Source organism: Takifugu flavidus, chromosome 7 (genome assembly GCF_003711565.1).
Source record: "Takifugu flavidus isolate HTHZ2018 chromosome 7, ASM371156v2, whole genome shotgun sequence".
Lineage (NCBI taxonomy): Eukaryota > Metazoa > Chordata > Actinopteri > Tetraodontiformes > Tetraodontidae > Takifugu > Takifugu flavidus.
The window spans coordinates 9,115,255-9,140,209 of record NC_079526.1 but is presented as its reverse complement, the minus strand read 5'-3'; the positions used below and the strand labels follow the sequence as shown (position 1 = coordinate 9,140,209).

General features: G+C 44.5%; 3 protein-coding genes across 6 annotated transcripts; 2 read left to right on the top strand and 1 right to left on the bottom strand.

The window, feature by feature from the left end:
• Positions 1 to 912: 912 nt before the first annotated feature.
• mindy4 (MINDY lysine 48 deubiquitinase 4) lies at positions 913 to 6,096 on the top strand. The gene is made up of 18 exons (XM_057037830.1): positions 913 to 1,185; positions 2,051 to 2,170; positions 2,250 to 2,431; positions 2,516 to 2,750; positions 2,853 to 3,079; positions 3,175 to 3,227; positions 3,306 to 3,412; positions 3,497 to 3,613; positions 3,704 to 3,795; positions 3,979 to 4,080; positions 4,180 to 4,243; positions 4,367 to 4,432; positions 4,511 to 4,578; positions 4,662 to 4,725; positions 4,807 to 4,968; positions 5,128 to 5,308; positions 5,500 to 5,578; positions 5,698 to 6,096. The coding sequence occupies exons 1-18, from the start codon at positions 1,126 to 1,128 to the stop codon at positions 5,744 to 5,746; spliced, it is 2,028 nt and encodes a 675-aa protein (XP_056893810.1). The 5' UTR covers positions 913 to 1,125; the 3' UTR covers positions 5,747 to 6,096.
• A 2,843-nt stretch (positions 6,097 to 8,939) lies between these two features.
• On the bottom strand, positions 8,940 to 16,679 carry alkal1 (ALK and LTK ligand 1). Of its 2 annotated transcripts, none has more exons than XM_057039218.1 (6): positions 16,061 to 16,679; positions 15,506 to 15,783; positions 13,347 to 13,400; positions 12,697 to 12,780; positions 11,911 to 11,984; positions 8,940 to 9,264 (listed from the first exon to the last, which is right to left on the bottom strand). In XM_057039218.1, the coding sequence occupies exons 2-5, from the start codon at positions 15,774 to 15,776 to the stop codon at positions 11,920 to 11,922; spliced, it is 474 nt and encodes a 157-aa protein (XP_056895198.1). In that variant the 5' UTR covers positions 15,777 to 15,783; positions 16,061 to 16,679; the 3' UTR covers positions 8,940 to 9,264; positions 11,911 to 11,919. The 2 variants fall into 2 exon arrangements, with proteins under 2 accessions (XP_056895198.1, XP_056895199.1); XM_057039219.1 differs by having other exon boundaries at positions 12,697 to 12,777; positions 16,061 to 16,675.
• Positions 16,680 to 16,943: 264 nt separating this feature from the next.
• On the top strand, positions 16,944 to 22,832 carry zgc:153738 (uncharacterized protein LOC558115 homolog). Of its 3 annotated transcripts, none has more exons than XM_057039216.1 (19): positions 16,944 to 17,472; positions 18,786 to 19,113; positions 19,210 to 19,347; positions 19,438 to 19,620; positions 19,698 to 19,769; positions 19,860 to 20,065; positions 20,161 to 20,245; positions 20,327 to 20,404; positions 20,569 to 20,644; positions 20,768 to 20,874; positions 20,971 to 21,051; positions 21,137 to 21,198; positions 21,265 to 21,347; positions 21,490 to 21,597; positions 21,670 to 21,869; positions 21,933 to 22,019; positions 22,099 to 22,276; positions 22,361 to 22,599; positions 22,691 to 22,832. In XM_057039216.1, exons 1-19 carry the CDS (start codon positions 17,462 to 17,464, stop codon positions 22,793 to 22,795), a joined length of 2,427 nt encoding a protein of 808 aa, XP_056895196.1. In that variant the 5' UTR covers positions 16,944 to 17,461; the 3' UTR covers positions 22,796 to 22,832. The 3 variants fall into 3 exon arrangements, with proteins under 3 accessions (XP_056895196.1, XP_056895195.1, XP_056895197.1); XM_057039217.1 differs by having other exon boundaries at positions 16,945 to 17,472; positions 18,898 to 19,113; XM_057039215.1 differs by having other exon boundaries at positions 16,944 to 19,113.
• The last annotated feature ends 2,123 nt before the right edge of the window (positions 22,833 to 24,955 follow it).

Sequence of the window (24,955 nt, the reverse complement as noted above, 5' to 3'; positions counted from 1 at the left end):
ATGTCACATTGATCACAATGGCGAATAGAGAAAGTCCTGCTTTTCCACAGCAGCGTGTAATGGGTTGTTTCTCTGTAAAGACATCTGTAATACTGATTTTATATGTCAGATACTAAATGTAATTTAAATTGAAGTGAAACAAAGTAAACAGCTCAATACTATTAAAGCGGCTTTGCCCAGCATCACTAAAACAATGCCACCAACATAACTCAGCCCTGTTGCTCCTTTCAACCGTAAAAGGAGTTTTAAAGCATAGAATAAGCAAACACATTTACTAAATTATATTATACTACCAAGACTGATTAAATGTGTATTTTATATAAAGTATTATGCTTCAGTATGCTAGACAATCCTTGTTAATTTATTTATTTTTTATAAAAAAAGACATCATTAATTTGGGATTAAATCGGGTCTCAGGAAAGTTGGCGTATCAGTTCAGTATATTTTACAGTCAATTTGGCTTAATCACGTTTTCCAGTGACGTAAAGGTCGTAATTCGATTTAAGAAAACCTTCATGTATAATTCGCTTCACTGGTCATTTCTAGTCATGCCTTTTATGTAAATCGTGTATGAACATCTATGCGATAAAGTGTTGTTTCAAAACCATTAGTTTTAACCAAACGTTAATAAACTTATATTTAAAAATGTCATACACTAAAAATCTAATTCAGCAGTACCGATCATAGCCACTAGGAAGGACTGTAGAGTTAAAATGAAAAATAAAAACGTTACTTTCCAAAAAGGGTTGTTCAGTTATTACTCCCAAGTAAAATAACATGTTTTAGTTAAAATAAATTATTATAACATTGTTGTATTATATGTAACGAGTAACTGTTACCCGTGAAATCAACACAACCCTAACATGATAAACCAAACTTGTCAATAAAGTTTGAAGAAAAAAAAATTCGATCTCCATGGAAACACGTCAGCAAAACCTAGGTCTGCGTTTGATAGCAACATGTAGCATTGGGAGACAAAACGGAACGTTTGGTACACCTTTGTTTGCAGTTATATCGTACCTCCCGGTTATAAACGTGTTGCTAAATGCTAAAATGCTATCACCGCGGAAGCTTCTTGGGGTTTTGTTGTTTGCGTGAAGGCAGAAAGCGGCTGTTCTTTTAGCCATGGCCGCCTGCATTGAGGAGGTTTCTTCTTCTCTGGTGCGGGAGTACCTGAGTCGGAAGGTGAGCAACATTTAGATCTTTGAGTCATCTCTCCAAGTGTTTGTACCTTAAAGAAGCTTTTCAGCAAAAAAAGACGGCCACCTAGTGTTCGCCCGATGGTCACAGATCAGTTAGCGTCTGCACATGATGTTCCTTCAAATTGTAATGATGATGATGATGCTCAAGTTGTCATAAAATAACCATAAAGTTAAATGCATCTCAGGCTGTTGTTGCATTTTTTTGGTTTGATGTATTTGGTGTATAGAAAGACTCATACTCATGTGATCTTATAAGCTATTAATACTTTATTATTACAGTATGTGGGAGAACATTGGGATTTCAATACCCCCATCCCAGCTTTCTGTCCTGCTTTCTGTCAGTGTCCATAAAATAAATACATCAGAGAAATCCACCCATGCTGTTGAGCTCCAGAGAGAAGTTGAGGCATATTATACAACCAGCATGAAATAACTAAGTTATGGCAAGAACACTAGTTCACAGGCAGAATCATTTGAAGGGGTCCATCACCCCAAAGTGTTGCGTCTTATCTTTTTAAGCACACATGTCAGTAAATAAACACATTTAAAAATGTAATTGCTTAGCTTATACTCCCAGGTTTGTGAAAATTGTGAAATTTCACAGTTCCTGTGATAAGAGTTCAGAATATGGTGCGTTCGATTGCCTGCGGTGCAAAATGAAGTAGTGTAAGCATAAACATCGAATACGTTTATTTGCATTGGACATCTGCTAAAAGGCTGTGGAAAACCTGTATTCAGCCAAACTGTTTCACCAGTGTGAACGTGTTTTAGCATTTAAGGCCTTTCGCTGTGTTAGTGTGGTTGTTAGACTCTACCTGGATAAAGTGTGAAACGTGATTGTTGCACAGGGACTCAAGAGGACGATTGCATGCATGGATGAGGAACATCCACGCACAGAGGCCAGTATCAACAACAGATCGCATTTGAGACAGATTCTCAACCTTGAAGATCTCTATAGAAAAAACAAGGTAGGAGATAAAGTGTTAAATGTGATTGTTTTGAAGGAAAAGAAAACCCCACATGTTGCTGATTTAAATATCATTGCAGGAGCACAACTGCCCCTTGAAATCGTTGCTGGAGATAATTGTAAAGTATCACATCACAAATGTAAAGGTTGACAAAATCAACTGTAATAAAAGTGACTTCCTGCAATCTGCTCCAATCAGATTGTTTGATTCTCCTGCAGTAACCTCAGCAGTGGTGAATGACACAAAGGTAAAGGGCTTAAGGTATGGCATCTACTCAAATGACCTTACTGGCTTCATTTACTTTTCTGAGATAACTTAGGTGCTTATGGGCTGTTTCTCACACAGATCTGATCCAGAGGAAGTCTGTTGTTCAAAGCCCGTCAGTATCTCTTCACTGCCTGAGTCAAAAAGTCCGTCCAGTCATAGTTTCTGGGCTGCTGAAGCAGAAAACCAAATGGATCCGCTGGTATCGGCTTCTCTCATGGACAAACAGACTCCCGCCTTTGAGAGCACCCAGAAGAGCAGAGCTAATCGAGCAAGACGTGGTTTGATGGCGGGGCCTGTTACTAAAACATCTTTGGTGATCTTTTAATGCTCGTCGTCATCCTAGATCAATGTCAAACTCAGCGTATTTGCATAGTCCTTACGCTTTGTTTCATTTCTTGTTTTTTCCCCCTCTAAGAGCACAAACAGCAAAGGACAGAATCAAAGGCTTCCCAAAAAAGACGAGGACTACAGGCAGAATAATGCCGAACCTTTAATGGCTGGCGTCCATCATAAAAGCAGCATAACCCAGGGGAACTCTGGGGAGTCCACAAGAGGATGTCAGGATCTGAGAAAGGCTTCGGAGCGTCAGCAGAGGGGAAACAGCTATAAAACAGAGGGACTGGACTCACCGAAGACTCAAAAGTAAACGCCTGAATCATCTGAGCTTCACAGAGTTCCATTCTTGTTGTTCTCATTCTGTTTGGCTCAAAGGTTTATGTTTACTGTTTGGGCACCAGAGTCAGGTCTGGACCAGAGGTGTCTGAGCTGAACGTGTCTGAGATGGTTTTAGGTGAGGACTGTCGATTTTGAAGAGTGTACTGCTTATTATTGGTCGGTCGCGACTGACAGAGTGTTGAACCCGTCCCAGATGACATCTCTGACGACGATCTACAAGAAGTCTCGCGAGCGTCGTTGCAGAGAACCGCTGCAGATCACAGCTTTGATGGCCGCCCCATGGACCAGCACATGGCCACGGTCGGTCATTTACACCTGTGTTAATAATGGAGACACTGTCCTATACAGCTTTCATTTTGTTGTTCTCTGTTTATCACTCCTCAGGAGTTAAAAGCTGTTCTCCTGGGCTCCTGTGTGAAATGTTTCCCTCTCGAGTGGAGAAGTCAGGCTTTCACCTTCTCAGAGATGCATGACCTGAGATATGGAATTGTGCAGAAGAAGGTTGTCCTGAGGACGCCGCTGTGCTCAGCTATGTCATCCCTGTGATCTGGTTTTAAAATGCTATCCTACCCTGTGTTTTAATATTTCTAGGGTGGCCCTTGTGGAGTTCTGGCATCTGTCCAAGCCTTTGTACTGAAAATGCTTCTGTTTGAATGCCCCCACGGCATTGACACTGGCCTTCAGTGAGTTCTCGGTCAATCCTGCTCTGGTCTGTTCGACTCACCCTTCTGGGCCCTCTTGTAATCGCTTGGATGCCTTTTATAGACATCAGTGCGCATCAATGCCTGCGTCGCGCCACTGCTAAGTATTGACCTCTGCTCGCTGGTATTAGCCTGCTTTTCGCTAAACTGTGACTTTGTTCTCAGGAAGTTAAGACCTTCCAACACCACCAGAACAAAGTGTCTTGTGAAGGCGGTGGCTGAAATCCTTTGGAGGGCTGGCGAGGAAAGACGAGCTACAGTTGTCATGTACGATCACAGTTTTCACAAGAAAATCTGCCCGCCATCAATGTCGCTGTTTTTGCTGTGATTTTAATTGGTTTTATGCTTTTGTATCATTAAAAACAGAAATTCTGGGAGAAACCACTTCACCCCAGTTGGCCACTACAAATCTGAAGGAGTGCTTGAGAAGGTACGAAATCAGTGAAGTTGGCTGAATTTGAGTCATAAGTAAAGGACAAAAACAAATATAAAAAAGAAATTACTGTAAACAGGTTTGTCCTCTTTTATGTGAAAGTCTTTTTTTTTTTTTTAGATGACCTGTTTCATTTTTGATAACTTCAATAACCTGCTGCTGTTTGTGGAGCAGCACATCGAGCAGGTAAGGGAAGCGTTTCGGTGTCGAGTGTCCTGAAGGTTGAAAACATTCTCTCACATCTGTCTCCTCTTCCACGCACAGTTTGAGCTCGGACCCTTGGGATGCATACTTCTCACCATATCTGCTGTTCTCTCTCGATCCATCGAAAAGTATGACCGTCCTTGGCATCGATGCGATATAAGAACGCCACCATCTGGAGAACCCTCAGCTGTATTTGCTCTGTGTTCTGTAGAGTCAGAGAAGATATGGATGTGCCCACTGCCACACTGATCGGAGCCCACGGCTACTGCACTCAGGTGTGACATTCACAAATCAGTGGCTAACAGACATGTCACACTGTATGTTTGCTACAACGTTTTCTTTCCTCTTGTCTTCAGGAGTTGGTCAACCTGTTGGTCTGTGGTCGAGCGGTTCCTAATGTCTTTGATGATGACATCGAGCTGGACTCGGGCAAAGGAAATGTGACTCTGCTCAAGGGAATCAAAAGCAACTGTGATGTCGGCTTGCTGTCCTTGTTTGAGCATTATAACATTTGTAAGGTGAGAACGTAATCGTGGGAAGTTCCACAATGGGGTGCGCTTCAAAAATAACGCTCAGCAGAATCTGGGAGAATTAGGGGCTCAACAAATTTGCCAAATTCTTTGCATATTCAGTGTCTGATGTGTGTTTTTACATACTTAACCTCTCTTGGTTTTGAGGTGGGAGCTTATCTGAAGACGCCTCGTTATCCCATCTGGCTGGTGTGCAGCGAAAGCCACTTCAGTGTGCTGTTTGGCCTGCAGAGGGAGCTGTTGACCAGTCAGGACCAAAGTCTACAGTTTGATCTCTACTATTATGATGGTCTGGCCAATCAGCAGGAGGAGATCCGCCTCACTGTCTGTAAGTGTGTTCTCTCAATCATAACTTTAATATTGTGTTTAAAACCTCAGCCACTGTCCTTCAATGCACAATCACACATGGCTGGATCAATTACGGCTGGATCACCCAAATAACATGTTATTTGTCCTTAAGTGATGCTTGAAATAACACTTTGAGACTCCAATGTGCTGATGGAATATTTGTGTTCTTAGCTGTTGGTAAATGGAGCCCAAGCTTCAAAGATGTTGGCGCTGACCTCGTTCCTCCTCTGGACCTATGCATCCGAACAAGGTACAGTCATTTTTGTCCCATTTTAATTCATTTCTGAAAGAAATATTTGAGTTTTTCTCATTTTACAATACAATGTTCACTCTGGAATATCTCTGAATGGCTTTTCTGTTTACTTTTAGGTGGAACGACGCATATGTCAACTGGAATGACACAGAGCCGATTCTATGACATTTTATCACTGCGTATTTTGTAATTTTGTTTTTCTATTTGACACACATATGTTGCCATTGTTTTGACGTTAGAAGCTGTTTCATATTGAATAATCGCTGTTGGCCCAAACCAGGATTGGCTTTCAACCCAGCCGGCAAAGTTCTGTGGAAAAAACGCCAATATATCCTTTTTTGTTTCATTTTGCTTGGTAGACGTTGAGCAGTAGGCTTGAATGCACGTTAACATGTAAAATTCCCATAATTGCTGCTGAAATGTAAATTGCTGCCAGACGGACGATGGAGCGCAGCAGCCTTCCATTATTTACCTGTTCTTTGTTATTCTGACAATACAATCGAAGCTGCATGGTTCGAGTGTGTGTGTCCACGTGTTTGGGTCCCAGGCCGCCCATAAAAGGGGGAAAGGGAAAAGGGAAAAACAAAGTCACGTCCAACCTAAATAACAACCACATGATTGAGGCTGAGCAAACAGCCTGGCTAGGCCAAGACCGGACAGAAAAGAAAGCCGATGAATAAAGAATAAGATAGAAAAGCCAGGTAAAAACAAAGTGATGACCCACTTCAGCAGAGGGAGCCGCTTAACGATGGGAAGGTTCTTTCTCTGGGAGTTTTGACGAGGGCCGACATCTTTATCCATGAGTGCATCGGCCAGCAGCACCTGCGAGGGAGATGAAAGTCTTTAGGCGCACACATGTTGAAAGAAGCAGATGTGGAGGCTGCAACTAAAGATGACGACGGTGCTTAACCACTCCTAACCAAACTTTCCAGTTTGGCAGACGGCAGCGGGAACTAATGAGGAAAACGCAGCGCCTCCATTATCCCCGCACGTTAATGGTTCCCAGGAGCCGCCGTTCCTCATGTCAGCGCCAGCGGCCGATTAGGTTTGAACTTGCGTGCGTCACCTGTCGGGGCCTTAAAGAGGGGGAGGATTCAGCCAAAAGATGCCTCGCAGTTAATCTGTGTGTTTAGCAGTAGATGTGGCGAGCATCAGAGCGCGAAGTGTGGGGCATGCAGAGGGGGTGGCACGGAAGCAGCCGTGCCAGCACCTCCAGCGCAGGAGATCAAAGCCTCTGCTGCTGCATCAAAGGCTCGTGTGCCACGCAGGCCAGTGTCACAGCGTGTTGGGTGCTTCCTTCCTACAGCCAGTATGGTAGTGGTAACTAATTCTAACAGTTGGTTTGATCTCACGTAAAGGCTTTGACGGCCACCTTTTATCCCTGTGTCAAACTCTTAATGGAGCCTGTGTTCTGGTTGAGTCATGTGGCGCAGACGGAAACCCGTGCCTCCCTCGGAACACACAGGCTGGGACATGAATAATCATGAGATGTGAGTGAATCAGTGAGCTCCCTACAGTACTGTTGTGCAGAGTACCATAAATACGGGGGTTTGCTCCAACTGGGCCCGAGGTGATCACAGAAATTGGATTAAAAAGGGTCTAGTTTGCCACAGGAAGATTCTCCTTCAATCGGGGAGTCTGAGGCGCGTCACGAGGAGCCACGTTTAGGTTTTAGGTTACATGGTGCCGAAGGGCTCATTGAACGTGATTTTAAAGGTGTGGCGACAAACGCCGCAGGTGGGAGCATCGGGCTGGAGTCAGAACTTTATGGCTGCTTCATTCCTGGGCTGGTGGAGTGTGACGGGGAGGAAATGACCCGACTTTGTTCTCTGTTTACTCTTTATGGCCCCAGCTTTTCTCAGAGGCGTCTGAGGGGAGATTTAGTGCTCGTGTGTAATTGTGTTAGAGTCCTCCCACATGCATCTTCTGTCTCCTCTCCTAATCTGCACCGTTTGTCTCCAGATAGGCGATATCCTCCTCAGATTAGGATCCAGTGTCCCCACCTTGCCCATCCAAAGGGCAAAGGGATCCCCCGCGCATCCCCCGTGACGTCTAAACGGTATTTTTAGCGGCCTAATCCTTTTATAGCTCGGTCGGGATACAGGGGCCCTTTCCATTAATTGTCCCATCTCATCAGGCTTATAACCGAGCGAGAGGAAGTGCTCGCCGTTTTATGGTTCTTGTGAACTTGACTGATCTGACTTGATGTTGCCTCATACATAAATCAGCACAGATCTGAAGCGAACATCTACAGCCTGACGCAACATCGCCCGGATGATGTATAGTTCCGAAGAAAGCGTCTTAATTCCACCTCGAAGCCGTCGAGATTTCCGCTCATGGTCCTTTTTTGAGGACGTCAGGCTGATTGATCTATGGTGGAACGTGCTCGCTTCTCCCAGGGCCGCAAAGACGCGCTCGCTGGCGTGAGAGCAGAGCCGCTGCAATGGGGTTTTGTTTTTTGGCTCGGCATGTGTTTTCTCAAGATCTCAGTCTGAAGGTTTGCAGCTCAATATTTATTTCCCCCAAACAACAGCAGGCTATCATCGTAGCCGTTCCCCTGACGCCACGTCTGGCGGAGGGATGAGTGGCGTCAGGCCGGGCCCACAATGGTCTCAGAGGGCTCCCAAAGACCTGGGGGCGGGGCCCCGGTTCATGGCAGCTCTGTCACCTGTAGGCATTGTTTTATTTGGTTTCATTTCTGTGAGACGTGTTTGCTGGATCTAATTTGTGGGACTTACAGGTGAGCAATTGCGCCTTCTCACCGTCTGAGTAGACAGTTGTGTTTTATGGGTCTGACTCTGTGCACGAGCAGAAACTTTATTGGTTACAAATTTGCAAAGCGGACCCTTCTAACGCTTCTACGCCCAACTGTCGCCACACAGCTTAGATGAGGCGTTGAATCGGCCCGGACGCTTAATTAAAGAGTCCGTTCAGATTTTAATGGCGTTGTCAGAAGGCTGTTTCTTTCCATCTGTCCCGATTGCCTCACATCCTGCAGGGTTCAAGAGTGGAAGATCCGTGACAGCTGTGATTAAAAGGGTTATACGAAGATGGGGAAAAAAGACAAAACAGAACTTTTCCAAGAGCCGGAACGTTGGAGCAGAGAGTTCAGCCACGATACTAACGGCTGCTCACATGTCCGAGCCAGAATCCCATCCTCGCTGCAGGAGCCTTCCGCCCCGTTCTCTCCTGGGCTTTTAAACCGACCTTATCAAGACCGAACAGAGGCGAAGACGATGTGTCATCCTCAGTACAGAAGGTTCTTTGCAGCACCCCAGAGGCGTGACCCGACTCTTGTTTTTGTGGGGGGGGGTTCTCCCCATTTCCCCTGATTTCCAATGAGAGAGGGGATGGGGGGTGCTGTGCTTCAGTATTCTTTATTGTTCAATATTGCAGTGCATTAATAGCACTTTTTTTTTCATTCCATATGTTCTCAGTGTCAACAATCACTCAAGTGCCAAACAAAGTGTGATAACGAGGATGAAAGGGGATGAGAGGAGGGGTGGTAACATTGTTAATACATCCAAAGCAAAACTATTCAACAACCGTGTCCATTAAGTGGTTTCAGTGAAGACAAGAGTAACAAAATAAACACTATAAACACAAGAACGCTCAGAGGACTGTTGTGGATTCAAAGGCACTTTCTTGGCAACATGTTGATCCCTCTTCTGTTATTTTGGGACCTGGAAAGAGAAATATGTGAGAATTAGACTCTGGTTCCAGCAGTTCAGTCTTTCATACTCTGATCTCTCACTCTGCTCCTAAATTTTGATGTGCTAATGTGACAGTGTTTTTGTTATCCCGTCTCCTGTTAAAAGGCATGATGATAGGTTTGGGAGTCGACCTCGCAGTAATGCTGCACATGCTGCTTTTCCCCCCTGAAACATCTCTGCCGCTGTGTAGCCTCAGCTTCCAAAGATAATTGTTACTGGCTGCCTATTACTGCTATCTGTCTGAGCTCATTCATAAAAACTCAACAATGAATCATGTTTTAAGCCTCCAAATGGACGTCAATTTTCACGTATATTTGTCAGGTTTCTCAGGACGGTGCTGACAGATTCTTATTCTGCGAATCACTCGGAAGGGGCGAATACTTAATGATCTGGAAGCGTTAGCGTCGAGGAGCGTCAGGGTATGCGTAAATCAAATGGAGTGAAATGGTCTCTGGTGTGGTCGAGCCCTCACAGCCATCACTCACCAGCTGGATCTAACAGCTGGACCAGACCTGCCGTCATGAAAGATCAACTTAACAAAGGGATGATGACAACCGGGTCCATTTGGTGACGACAGTCTGAGCCCTACCATTGACTCCAGCTAACTACTTTTACTCAGTACTTTTTATATATGAGATAATTATTCATATGGGGGAACGAAACATCCCAGTTGACACATTTTTAGCCTACCCAAGATCAATTCGTAGTCCCAGAGTGCTGCGCTTTGCTCTTAACCCTTTCAAATTCTTCCCAATAACCTCCAAATTAATGTTACTATTAAAGTATTTAATATTGTGAGTAACTTCCTCATGTACCTCTTAACAAAATGACTGCGTGATCATTTGAAAAGCACCACAAAATTACATTTTGCTGTTTTGAATTTTTTCTTTTCTTTTTCCACCTCTTTCCTTTCCACCATCTTTAATCAATTACCCAAGATTTTAGAAAACCTTGAATGTTTCCACCAAAATAACCCAGAGGAAAAAGTTCTCCCCAACCCCAGATTCTTGAGGGCTGTGCACTGATCTCTGGACCACGCTCGCCGTCCTGTTTACACACAAAACTGTCAACAACAGACAGACAGCAACGTATAGAAAAGGATGTCCCCACACACAGACCGCCACTGTGCTGTCATACCCATGCCAGGCCAGTAGGTGGCGGTAATGGCTCTGACATGCAAAGGCGTGTCTGGAATCACAACAGTATTTCCAATACAACATTGAATAATTGGAAGCACCGAGGTTTTTCAGTGGACTGATGACGAGAGGGAGTTGCCGGACTTTAAATCTTAAAAACATTGGATTTACACCCAACCCAGGCTGAGCCGCCTGCAGCTGGAGAGCGCATGCCGGAAATGACCCAAAATGCTCCTTTTTGCATTAACACGAGGACGGATGTGGTGGCATTTCCGAAATGCTCCACTGTCCCATTTTCGTATTGTTGTATTGCTCCTTTTTTAGGTGTTTTTGTGACAGCAAAACAGAAACGTTGCGTAAACGGGGGCCTTAAGTTTGTGCAGCTTCACTTTGTGTTTTGATCATTTGGGAAATGGAGCAAACGAAGAGAAGCTATGAGAGGTGGACGGATGACGAGGCCCATCCTCTCTTTCACAATTGCGGTTAAAAAGACCGAGTTTCTGACTCGAAACGATGTCGTCTATGAACGAATAGCTGCTGACCGTAGGACGCATGCCCAAAGTAACTCGTGGAAAGCTGAAGAAACTTGCGCAAGATGCTAAAATGATTGTAAGATCTTTTACCCCTCCCTTCCCCTTGGGTCATTAGGCTGAATGTAAAAAAAATTTAAAAAAAGAAAATTCTGGAACTTGGGCGTGCAGTGGGAATGCAATCCGGTTACCCAGTTAAAAAGAAATTCCTTGAAATAAAACTTCCTGTGAATGTTGGTGGAAAAGAAGCTTTTGCTACGCAAATGTCAGACTAATGAGAAAGTGTAGTAACAGAACAAAGGAGTTATTAATCACTTCTGACACTACTGGGACTTTGTTGTTGCCTCATGTAATCTGCTGCTGATTTCTTCTTCGTGTCACCTAACAAACCCATAAGAAAGATTTATAGGAGGTGAATAAATCTCTTATTCATTAGCCCTCAAATATTCCACGTGTGAAATATGGGTGTTTTCACCCTTTATGCTACAATTCACTCTTAAATCAACGTCACTGTAGAGCCACAAACACCTTCTTCAGCAGGATATTTTAACCCACTTTCAAATGCACGTAAAAAGTGTTGATGAAAGTGTGATGTAGCCGCGGCCCCAGCGCTCCTAGTGAGGGGATCCAGCGACTGGGGTCTATTGACCTGTGGTAAACACAAACTGGGCTTTTGTGTTAGCAGCTGCTCAAAATCCAAAAGATCCTCAGCAGAGCCAGAAGGGTTCTGTACAGACAGATCGAAGTTGAGGCCTCTACTGGAAGAAGCTAACAGGCTCCATGTCCATCACCAAGCAATACAGTAGGAACTACACTCAAACACTTGTCCTTCTGATCATCCTCTGGTGCAATTTCATGTCAGACACATGCCAGAAAATTGAGCAACAGAGTAATTCCTCCATTTTTTTCACCGAGACAGAACCAAGAGGGGAAGAGGCGCCTGTACTCACATGCAGGGTCTACGATTGCATGCAGAGCGGGCTCATTGCTAACCGCGTCAGCAACCTCGCACACCGTTTGTAATCTGCAAAGAAGAACAAGGAGAGAAGGGTGGGCGTGTTAAGGTGACTCCGTCGTGACATCATAGCACTGCAACCAAATCACAGATTAAAATCAGCTTTGAACCGTGACCCAATGTGATGGCATGCGTGTTCGGTACTGAGAGTCACACCTGTCAGTACATAAGACGTAGCTACAGGACGAGAACGCTGCTGACGTCACGTGTTTCGACACGGTGGCTGCCCATTTTTGCCTCTGAGGTTGTTGGTGTTCGCGGTCTGCCGGTGACATCACCGACACCATGAAAAGGAGATGCCGACAGCGAAGGTTGTCGCCAACTTCTCGCCGGGAAGCCTGATTGGAACCTCCCAAACTGTGTGTCACAGCGGGACGTTTGATGGGCTTAAGTAATCGAATTAGTTCCAGCAGCTATAAAAGTGGATAAAAAAGGATGCGGTCCTATTTTAATGCTGTGTTTAATGTGTTTAATAAAGATTTTAGTTACATTCTACTTTGTTTAGAGGCTCAGCTCTGGGCTAATGTCCTTTTTTTCTGGACTGTGTGGGTGTGGTGATTGGATTTCATCAACAGCTGTAAATTCAGCGCAGACATATGCAACATTTTGGTTCAAACAAAAAAAAAAAAAATCCTTGCCATAAAGGAGGAGGAAGAAGAAAAACGGCCCCAGTGAGAGACCTGTCAAATGAAATAACCAGGAGCATGAGAAGCATACGTACACGCTGGTCTGGAGCAGTCCCTTGTGTTATGATAAAGCCGATGGAACTGTGTTCTGCACTCCGACGAGAACTTGACTGGCCCTGCTTGAGAGAAAAGGGTTTTTTTTTTAGTCCAGACCACATCTGTGCATGAGGGCGGCCTGAAACTCACAAAGAGCACGCTAACACATGCTCAGGCAGCCAGGGTTCAGGGTTCAGCTGGACTTAGAGAATCCAGATTCCGATTCTAATCACCTGTCAGACTTTCTGGGCCCGAACATAAATTTCCAGAGTTTCACACTGAAAATGTCCACTTGTTACACTCAAGTCAAGTAATCAGCTTAATTTCCTCGGCCCAGATTTTTATTCTGCTGGCTTCAGACCATGTGCTGTTTGCAAGGTGCGTTTCTGTTGGGCTAAACCTGTCCTGACCTACAACAGTGTTGGCGTTCACACAGGATTAAGTCTAACGTGCAGTATTCACGTATTGTTCCGTAACTAAAGGCTGCAACAGTGGCTCCAGTGTTCTTAGAGAACAGACTCGGCGTCGGCTTATGGGGCAGGATTGATGGTCTGTGTTTTTAGGGTTCTGTTATTTTTTAAAGTGCTGCAGCAGTCATGAAGGTTTGGGAAGCTGTGCGTGCGTGAGTGTTTGTGGGTGATTTCATTACCTGTGAAATGCTGGATGAATTTGCCTTTCATGTTTACGTCTCTCGGGAAAATTTCTGGAAAAGAAAAGCAACATCGTTCCATCAATCAGACATCATCCTAAAACAGCCGTGTGTGTGTGTGTGTGTGTGTGTGTGTGTGTGTGTGTGTGTGTGTGTGTGTGCAGCCTGATGCAGTAATTTGTATTATATAATTATATATACAGTAATTGACATAGAACAGCACAATAGAACAGTCACTATTCCAGGTTGATCCTCGCTGACTGACTTTTCCTCACTCACTCATCCCTAAACTCTTCAGCTCGTCGTCAGTTGTGCCACAGAAGTCTCCAGCTAGACTTTATTGGATATTTGGGCTGACAGGAAGTAGGGCTTCCCCATTTCCTAGACAGGCTCCAACACTTTAAGCATCTGCCAGCGCACAGGCTACAGGCTAAAGAGATTATTGTACTGGTTAATGCTCATCTCAATAAGTCTATGCTAGCAGTTTCTGGGCTAACAGTACTTTTGAGACTCAAGAACACACAATATTACATATTAATACATTTAAATGCAGCGCACAAGTTTTATTAGATGCCAAAATGTTGCTACTGACGACCATGAATGACCAATAATGCATTCGTTTTTCCTGTCATACAAAAGCTATGGAACATCATCTGGCACTGGTAACATCATGGTTTTAATAATCAATCAGCAGTCAATGAATATCTGCTTTTTTCTTACTACTTTTGTTGCCCTAAAGTCAATTTATTGCATGAAAATAAATGTTGAATAAGGATCATTTTAAATTATGCATTGAAGTCAAAACCCCTCATGATCTTCATCACCATGGTGACGACAGGCTTCAAAGAGAGACGACCAGAAGTTAAGAAGCTTCACAACTTCAATTTCTTCTCAATAAACCACCTAAAAGATGCAGTCAGTGAGGTCCGACTGGGGGACCGACATGGAACATTATGGGATTTTAACAGCGGGAAAATTCCTTTTAATGGCAGTTTATCTGGGATCTATTTCTATCGGTGAAGCAGCATCATAATGCACCCTGAAACCATTAAATGGACTCACCCCAAGTCCAGAAGATACTTAGTGTATCTGCTTTCCCATAGCAATTGACCCATAGGCCAATAAACCTGGCCGGACATGTGTTCTCATGCCACACGTGTGGCACAGACACACCACAGCAGCGTCATTGACTCAGCCACGGCTGTTTCTGCTTCGCCCCAGTTGTGTTTGAAACATCGCTCCTTGCGTGACCACATCTCGGAAATGTCACACGCACCATTTGCTAATACGCTGCTTTTTTATCCTCAAAAGAAGAATTCCATCCAGTCAGTGGCCTGAGAAAGGTGCTGCGAGTTTCCAACTCTGGAAGGACAGCAATGCTTGTCTACCTCTACTTGCCCCTGCAGTAATGAGAGATCTCCCCTTGATGCTACCACCAGCTTTTTGACCCAGATCAACAAGTTACACACACTTAAATCATTTCTGTGTCTTTTTTAATCCCTGCCTGGCTGAAACAGCTGCATTTGAGCACAGATTGCTGAGGATTTTTACTTGAAAGTGTCAATCTTGTTCAGGAGACACACCCAAACCCTGTTCATCAACGAGTTCAGCTATAAAAAGAGAATCACGGCAGAATCAGCCGTGATCCCCCCTCTGGAGAAGCTGCTCTCAGTCCAAAGAAATGACACTGACGCAGCCCAATCCCGTCTCCGTCCCCCTGCACAGACGCCTGTGATTGGTTGATTATCAGTCATGTTCGCGATTCCACAGTGAATCATCCTGAGTGAATCATTCAAGCCTTTGGCATGTCCGTGCTCCACCTACATTAATCCATAGTAACAGCTATATGTCAGATGTTGGTGAGAGACCAACATGGCAGCAAATCTCTTGGACGTAAGAACTAGTTTCATGATGTCTTTCGCATGGAACCACTTGTCCGCAGCTAAACCTTACAGGTCCTGGTGGGGGGGTCGCTGACCATCTCTTGACATTTGCCCGTAACAGGCATGCCTCATTTTCTTTAGGATGCATCCTGACCTCACCGCCAAGTTCCATTCATTCAGACTAGACCCGAGGGCCACCCTGGCAGCTGTCTCCAACAGTCAAATTGGGATTATGCTTTCGTCATCAGGATCTAAATATAAATCTTATCAGCTTACCTATGAGTCTGCTATTATCCAGCCTAGGAATATAGAAAGGCTTTTCAGGGGAGGAGAACTTCATGTCTTGGGCTGAGGTGAGGAGCCCGGTGATGCAGCGTCTGGAGACGTTCTTTTCCCGCTGCTGAGTGTCTCTGATAACCTGTAAGATTAAATCCAGCAGGGTCCTTCTTTCCTTCTGCGTGACATCCTTGCTGTCCGTGCACTGGCCCGAGGTGATGAGCAGACAGAAGATAGTCAGCAGCATGTGCCACTTCCTCTCCCCCTGCATGACTTTACTGCCAGGAAACACAAGTGTATAAATGGGTTGCAGGGTTTTCTTTCTTTTATTCTCCTGAATATTGATTTTAAAACGCTCTTCCCGCTTATTCACAAGGTGTTGCGCCGTTGCAATCTGATAGTTCAAGCACAACACATGCCTCTAAATGGAAAGACAATATGTTTAAATCCTGATCCAAAAGCAAAACGCATATTCTGTCAAAAGTGCCGGAGCTTTGGCAGCACACGGGCAACAAGTTGAAACACACGCAGCCAACTCGGTAACTTCAGACTTACCAGTTTCAGAGATAGAGATGCTGGAGTTCCGGGGAGCGTGCACCCTTGTCCAATGGCTGGATTCTTCTCGCCTTCGCCCTCCGCGGTGCTCAACAGGAGAGAACGGGAGCGCGTGTACAGTCGGGAGATCGCGCTCACCACCGTCTATCTTGAAATAATGCCTCAGTATTTATACGAGGACCGACGTTCCTGAAGGTAATACAATCGATTTCGTGTGGGTGGAAAGGCAGTGTTGACATCTTGCAGTGACTTCCAGTGGCGGTCGCTCACTTTGGTGCGCGTCTCCCTCTCTTTACGCGCAAAGCCAGTAGCACTTTCAAAGCTCTCCGGGAGCGTTTCTCTCTATAAAGCCACCCTCTCCCACCAAGAGTACTAGTTGAACATCCTCATATTCCAATCCTCATAATTTCCTCTCAGCTGCACAGACCGTGGAGCATCAGTGCGCAGGGAAGTGCTTTTCCAAACGAAGCAACTTTATTGGTTGTTGGCTGGAGGGAAGAATCCGTGGGCCTCTGAAGCCAACCTGTCAGCGTGCTGATGTTTTTGATCGCCAATGTTGAAGTCTTGTGACCACCTAAGCGCTGCAGAGAATGCGCCTCGGAGGGCAGCCATCCGAGTATTATCCTCCCTTTGAGAATACTGCATGACAGGGCAGGGCTCTTACAATGCTAATCTTCTTCTGCCTTCTATAATAATAATAATGATAATAATGATGATGATAATAATGATGATGATGATAATAATAATAATAATAATAATAATAATAATAATAATAATAATAATAATAATAATAATAATAATAATAATAATAATGACTTTATGGTGCAATACGAGGTGCTGTAATTGATTTAATCGGCTTTAAACATTTTATAAGGTACTTTCATTTGTGTTGTTTACGGTGGCTCTGTCGGAAGAGGCCCACCACCTTACATCGGACTGTGTTGAGCCCTTCTGGCCGTCGCGGCTCCCGCTGTGGGGAGGTGATGTGCTGCCCTCTTCTGGGTCCCTCTGCTCCAGAACACGGTCACCATCTTCCTGACGCGCTTTCGACAGTTTGTTCAGTGTTCATTGATAGCTTCCGTTCTATTTCCAGGTGACTGTGTTTTTATGACTTTTTCTTGTGTTTGTTGTTGTTGTTTTTAAAATTTTTGAATCGTTCGACTGTGTTTGTAAAGCAAAACGAAATATAAAAAAATACCAAAAGGATCAAATAAAGAATGGACAAGAAAGGTTTTCTTTGGCACCGGGCACCGGAAGAAGGGTGGTTACTATGGAGACGGCTCAACATCAGTCAGAAAAACGCGTTGCTATTCTTGTTTGACACGATACAGCGCAAATTTTCTGTAAGTTTAGATACTGTGAAGCAAACACCGAAGTAAGACAGAGCTGCTGTGTCGAGACATGTCGCAAAGGTAATTTTTTCTGACATTATTATGGCGTCCAGTTACTTAAGTGAAACTTTTGCAGATGTATGTGTCTGTACAAGCGAATTTCATCTGTCATTTTCTAACGTCTCTAGCTGAAACCTCTGCAAAAAAAAGAGTATATAATTCACTTATTTAGTGCTTGTTAACCGATTAACCGTGCTTGGTAACTAAAAATGAGCGCCTTTTCAAAAAATAAAATAGAATCAAAATAGACTAGAGACACACTAGGAGACATTTCTACTGTTTTGGGGAGAGAACGTATCGCTCTGCTTTTACTGGCCTCGTCGAGCAGCGGGTGCTGCCGTGAGCTCCCGCCGTGTTTCAAGCACTGACAGGCGGCCACATAGCGGCCAGGCCCGCCGGCCGCCCCCGGCGGAGCGGGGACGCACTGCGCATGCGCGAACCCGCCGCTGACCCCAGCCTGGTTTACACAGCAGGGTCGTAAATGTTTCTTTGCTGTCACACTGGGGGGAAGCCACTGCATTTGACTCAGAACGTTTCTTCAGCAAGTGTACTGAAGGGTAAAAAAAAAGGATTAAGGCAGGACTAGTTCTGTGCGTCTCCTCATGTCAGTGTTTAAAGTTTTTTCTTGATGTACCATCATAACTCTGCCACAGGATGACCCAGACACATCAAAGTAATTACAACCCTCTACTTTACAAAGAGTCAAAGAAGCCCTGAAGATCAATGATAAAAGTAGATATGTTTCAAAGCACCATAACAGTACAACTATATGTTACGTTGTATTACAGCTGCCCTCTGGTATCAATGAAAGTCAACCACTATCGGCATCTGTAGAAAAGAATTACAATCTACAACAATGTAAGATATTGAAAACAAGTGTCTTGATTGGGTGCCTCTGCATGACATGCAGAACATGTGTTACCAAACAGCTGTATGCTCACACACCATCTAAAGTGGTGATCAAGCCTCTGCTAAAAGACAAGATAGACCAACTGAGTCATGATATAATGGTACATTTTATTACTGATAGTGCTGTCCCATTAGTTTCTGTTTGTGTGGCAGGGAGGAGGTAAACAGGCGCTAGTAAACAGGTTCAATGTCAATTATATTTTATTCCCCATAAGCTGCTTTTATTTCTGAAATTGTGGTACAGGAACACCCATGTGATGCAACAGCACTTGCAAAACCTTATTTAGGATATTGTTCAAAATGTTCGGCCACCTTGGTTCTATTTGTGGATTTATTTACATATTAAAATGTCATTCGGAACCAAGACAATACGGCGCAGCCGTCTACATGTTGGTGTTAGGGAAATGTGACTACTTCTATTCCAGGTCGTACAATAAAATGTGGGCAGAAGCTCACCTGGAGTTAAACCGTCTCCTAAAAGAAGAGCAGCTGGAGAGTTCTGTGGAACCAGAGATCGACAGGGTGGTCTTCTTCCAGCGTGTGGCGGTGCTTTATACGCGGTACCTGAAGCTCTTCAGGCAGCTGGAGAAGGTGTACGACCAGGTGATCCATCCTCAGAAGAGACGGGCCATTCGGCCGACTCTGGACGGTGTCATGGGGAGGGTGTTGGAGCTGAAGTACGACATGGTGGAAACGGAGTTTTCAGAGTACCATTACCTGGATGATGTTCTGCACGACATGAAGCTGACGCCCGTGAGTGGGAAACTGCAGTCAAGTGAATCAATAGTGATCGGGGTTTCCTCAGAGATGGTGAATTCTACTGACATTTTTCTGGTTGCTGTGTTGCAGGCCGACCTCGAGGTCCCCATCCCAGAGTACTTCACCAGCGAGCGTGGCAAAGAAGAGCAGGAGCGAAATGCAATGTTGATGAAGATGCTAAAGAAGGTTAAAGTTGGCCGGAGCCGGAGCCGGAGCCGGAGTCAGGAGGTAAATTGACATATAAAAAAATAAAGAATGCATTAATTATTATTTGGTTAAAACAGACCAATGTTTTGATGTTTATTTTCTACAACCAAGCCAATAAATGCACCAACAATGAGTCTTGAGGAGGCTGTGAAGGTGATCCAAATAGCAGAGAGGGCTCGCCAAGGGCGTCTGAGGGCGAAATTAAATAGGGAGAGCAGGAACATGAACTGGATGTACAGGACCGATGACCCTGGAGCTGATGTTGCAGAGCGAGCTGCAGTCTGCATTCAGAAGGTTTCTAAAAACCATCCAACAAGCTCCTTCCTGTGTCCAGCTTCCCTTTGATTCTCAAAGTTCTGGGTCCTGTGCAGGTCTGGCGTGGCTTCATACAGAGGAGGAAGACCCGGATAGCTCGTGAGGAAGAAATGATCTTTCTTGGAATGGTGAGGGAATTGTGCCAGTGTGGATAAATCTACCCCCACTGAGCTCTTGCCTTTAATCTTAAAGGGTTATGTGCTCACTTCCCCCATTAGGCCATGGATCCAAAATACCAAAAGCCTCTCCCTTCAGAAATCGCTGCCCAGGACGATGAAGATAAAACACGGTTGACGCGGGAGGAGTATGAGGAGGACTATCAGAAGACCGTAGAGTCTCTAATAAAACAGCTGAAGGACGTCGAGGGTCTGGACATCAGCAAGACCATGAAAGACCAAATCCGACAGTGGTTCCTTGAGTGTCGGTGAGCAGGCTGGTGGTTCCTGCCCACGCGCTTCGACACAGTCAGCAGAAAACAGAAACAATTCTACATCTGCCTTTCATCTGGTCTTTGTACAGAGACACTGTGGGGACGTTCCCAGAATACCCCTGTGAAGAAGACGGAGGCTCCGCCCCTCTTTTTGTCAACAAGGACCCCCAGCAGGTAGCACACAGTACGGCTCATGGTGACATTTTTTTCCCATTTTTAGGAAAATAACATGAAGTTTCCTGATTTTGTTTTTAGTTAATAGAAGAACTGGCTGCAAAGGAAGAGGAGGAGTCTGAGAAAACACCAGCGGTGGACAGTCTGATAGATGACGAAGTAAAGACTCGCTAGTAAACACACTTGTTGGTTTGGGGAATTCTGTTGATATGATTCAAAAATTAAAAAAGAAAAAGGAATAAGGGAAAATGGGTTCAATTCTGTCCACCATGTGAGATGAAAACTGCTGAAAAACCTCAGGAACCCTGTATTCTGACCCCCAGAATGAGATTCCGGGCTTAACGATGCTGCCGTCGGCATTCCTGAAAGACTTGAAAGAGGCTCAGAGCAACTACACAGGTGGGACACAGAATCACCAAAAAATCTCCTCGAATTAAAGCAGCTTTTAGGAAAACTCTAATAGTGTCAGTCAATAATTCACAAGCTCGGCTTGATCTCGGGTGGTGGCTCTTTTTATTTTAGATTTTTGGAAGTGCCGCAACGAGCAGACCAACTTCAACCAGAGACACGATGTGGAGCTGATGAAAGAGGAGCAGAGGAAGGTCGTTGAAGCAGAGATAAGAAAACAGGTGATTCGCAACCAGTCCAGCAGGAAACAAGACTTTAAATGAGACCCTTGAATGTCTAATCCAGCGCGGGTGTTTCACCTTTGCTGGTGTCATCAGGTAGATGAAGAGATGAGACAGGAGCTGGCAAAACTGAAGCTGGTGGTGGACAAAGAAAAGGGTGGCAAAGGAACGGCTAAGGTAGAGAAGCTTTTACAGAAGGACTTACCTGGTCGGGGACAGGTAATGTTGATTACTCTCTGTGGGTGTTCATTTCACTCTACAGAAAAAGAAAGGAGCTAAAAGTGGCAAGAAGAAGAAAAAGGAAAAAGACTTGACCTCTGACAGGTGAGGTGTCCACGTAAAGATAAATGAAGTTCATGGTTCGTCAAATAACGTCTTCCTCTTACTCAGGACTCTTGAGTCTCTGTGTGAAGAGCTGGTGCAGCAGCGCCTGTTGAAACTGCCAAACAATCACAGGATACAGGAGTTCTTAGGTAGGAGTGTATATTTCTGCAGCTTTATAGTGAATCTGTGCCACTCAAATCCACTGAAATGCTTTCACTTTGCTGCGTTTGGAGACATGTGCTGCCCCCTGCTGGCGCGTGAGCGTTAACGCACGGTCTGCTCTGTGCCCAGGTGATTACAGCTACCTTGGGACTACGCTCAGGCAAAACGACACTGAGCCCATGCCTTCATTATCAGACGTGAGGCAGGTCGTGTCCCTGTATGCAGTTTTACCACTAGGTACGACGCACATTCAAAACAAGCACCCATGAAATGTTATTTGATATAAAGAGACGTGTGTGCTGTCTGTAGGCTCTCAGGCGATACATGAGAAGGCTCCTCTCATAAAAGCCATCCTGCTGGCAGGGCCCTCAGGTGTGGGGAAGAAGATGTTGGTCCACGCCATCTGCCAGGAAACAGGCGCCGCTTTGTTTGATTTGTCCCCCTTGAACACAGCAGGAAAGTACCCAGGCAAGGCTGGCCTCACCATGATGCTTCACATGGTGTTCAAGGTAACGTCATCGTTGACACAAACCACTGAAGGAGACGGCTGAATAAGTCAATGTTTGCTGCAGGTGGCCAAATTGCTGCAGCCGTCGGTGATATGTATCGAAGACGCCGAGAAAATCTTTTACAAGAAAGTCCCGAAGGAAGAGAAAGAGGTAGTAGAAAGAGGAGTAAACGCTGCACGTTCTGTTCACTATGTTGTTATTCAGGTGGCTGTTGTGTGTTTGTGTGCAGCTGGACCCTAAACGCCTGAAGAAAGATCTGCTCAAGTCCCTCAAGCTGATCAAAGGCGAGGACCGCGTCCTGATCGTGGGGACAACCAAGGACCCACAAAGTGCTGAAATCAAGTCCTTTTGCAAAATGTACAGCAAAATAATCCTCATCCCACGACCAGACTACGGCTCCAGATGCAGTAGGGGAGACATTTTTATCTATTTCTTTTTTTTTTTAAATCGCGATATAAATTGTGATATTTTGGAAACTGTTTTTTTTCTAGTTTTGTGGAAGAAACTTATTCAAAAACAGGGAGGGGTAATAACGGCGGCGCTGGATCTCAGCTCTCTTGCTAAGCTGTCTGATGGCTACACCCCAGGTCACATGGTCCAGGTCATCCAGAGCGTTGTCACCAAGCATCGCATCTCCCAGCAGGAGACCAAACCACTGACCGCCGCTGAGTTCGTTGCTCCTTTAGCCAAGATCGATCCCATTTTTCAGGAAGAAGAAGAGGCTTTTAAGGTATGTCGGTCATTTATAGGACACGGGCTGTTGACTTTATTGAATTATTATTATTATTATTATTTTTAAATGTTATCTGTGATCTCATCAGAACTGGTACACAAAGACACCCATGGGAAAGAAGAGAGCTAAAGCTGCTACTGGGAACGACGACGAGCCACTTGTGGAAGCCAAAGCTCCAAAGAAGAAAAAATAAATTTAATTGTTCCCATTAAAATTATTATGCGAAATGCTATTTTTTTGTTGGTTTGTGCTTTAAAGTTCTGTTAATACTTGCTTTTATCTACTTTATTTATTGTTCTACATATTTGTCAAATTTCCCCTGTACATCCCTCTAAATAAGAAAAATAACAACTTTGCAAGGAATTGAAATGTGTTTTTCTACTGCCGCTGTGACCTTATGACCTATACTACATCCAACCACCAGGGGCAGTCCGACGTTGTGATTGAGGAACATATCAATTATTAAACATTACATTAATGTTTAAACTTAAATAGTGCATACGCAACTATCCAAGTACTCTCACCATTCTGATACGGTGCATGGCCGCGTCTTTACAGATTGTCAGTGAACGCAACAGAGAGCTGGGTTGAGTTAGCTTGTTGCTAACGCTCGCTGTTACACAGGTGAGAGGACACAGGTGAGTAACACGGAAAGGCCGAAATTGTTCAGCGTCATTTCATTTGAAGTTGATGCATTAAACTATCAATTTAGTACTTTTGAACATTGTAATTCAGACCGCAGAGAATTCTATTTTAGGTTATTAATACAGGTGTATGAGATTTCTTTCCATCAATACACGGTGATCAGAGAGCTTGATGATGTCTGTGTAGATTCTCAATCATCCAGGTCACAGTTATCCAAGGTAGTTTTCTGTGTCAACTGGACTGTAAAAAACAAGCAAACAAACAAACATAAAACAATCCAGTTGACACGGAAAACTGCCTAGTACAGCTTGATGATGTGTATTTTTTCAGATAAACGCACGCATAAACACACACACACACACACCACACACACACACACACACACACACAATCACTGGGACTTCGACAAGTATTAGGTACAATTAAAACTGACTCATCCATTGTTAATTTCTGCAGAGAATATTTTTGTAGTGGAACAAATATATACACGTCCCGATATGCAGAGGCAACATATGTGTGGAAAAAAAACTGATCTGAGAGGCTCGGACCCAAGGCCACGCTGTAATTAGATATGCATACATTTGCTGTAGTCAAGGACGTGTGAGGTTGTTTCGCTGCTGGCTGCCTGTTGGCTGGAGTTTTTAACCTGACAGTGCTCTCATTAGCATACCGTGACAGCGTGGCTCCTTAAAACAGCATTTAACATTCTTACCAGTTTAAATAAATACAATGAAATAGAAGAAACGAATAAAAGCCTTGGGAAAAATCCTTGTGCATCCTCTTGGGTGGTGTTTCCCAATATCAGCGGAGCGTTCGCCCTCCTTGTCCTGCTGCAACCATTATATTTAGCCTCAACGAAAGCAGTAGGTCATCATCAATGTATCAAATGTCAAAATCTGATCCAGTGTGAGCATCATAATTGTGAACATTTTGAATTTTGGCAGGGCATTGTTACACCGAGGTCTTTTTACATTAGCATTCTTGTTGGCTGTAGCATTAAATTAGCAACTGATTTAAAGAGATGCAAGTTTTGGACCACAGAGAAGCCCATAAATACAAGCATTACTGTAACGACTTAGTGTGTTGTTTAATCTTGCTGTGCACGTTCATGCACGGGTGCGTGCGTCTGTTCCAAACAAGGATACACAGGCTTAGGCAGAGTGTTCAGCTGTTTTGACAAGTTCTGGATTCACTCAGCACATCCTCACATTGCCTCGGTTCCTTTAACATTAATCTATATTTAGACGGTCCGTGCACGTGAATGTCCACATTTCAACTGTGGTAAGACAGTAGATTTGTGACCTTTCGGTGTTTTGATCCACGTCCATGAAACGGCTCATCCAAATGCCTGCAGCTGTCTTTTACAGATGTGCACGCAAATCTTCTTCAGGTGTTGTTTTCACTTTTCTCTCCCTTTCCACTTAAAATTCCCAAGCACACTTGCGTGCACGTCCACGTGTGTAAAAGGAGAGCGGTGGACCTCTGCAGGCCGCGGTCCTCCTCTGACCGAGGAGTTGTTTTTGTGACGGCACAGAGATTATCCCACATGGAGCTGTCCGTCAAGCTGAAGCAAACACAATGGCACCGACTTTGCTCTGTGCTGCTGTCATGAGAACTCTGTTTCAGCCTTTGAAACAAAGAAAAACCTCTGCTAAAAGATAATCCAGCAGAGGAATTTTGATCTGAAACACATTTCTGTTGGGTTAAT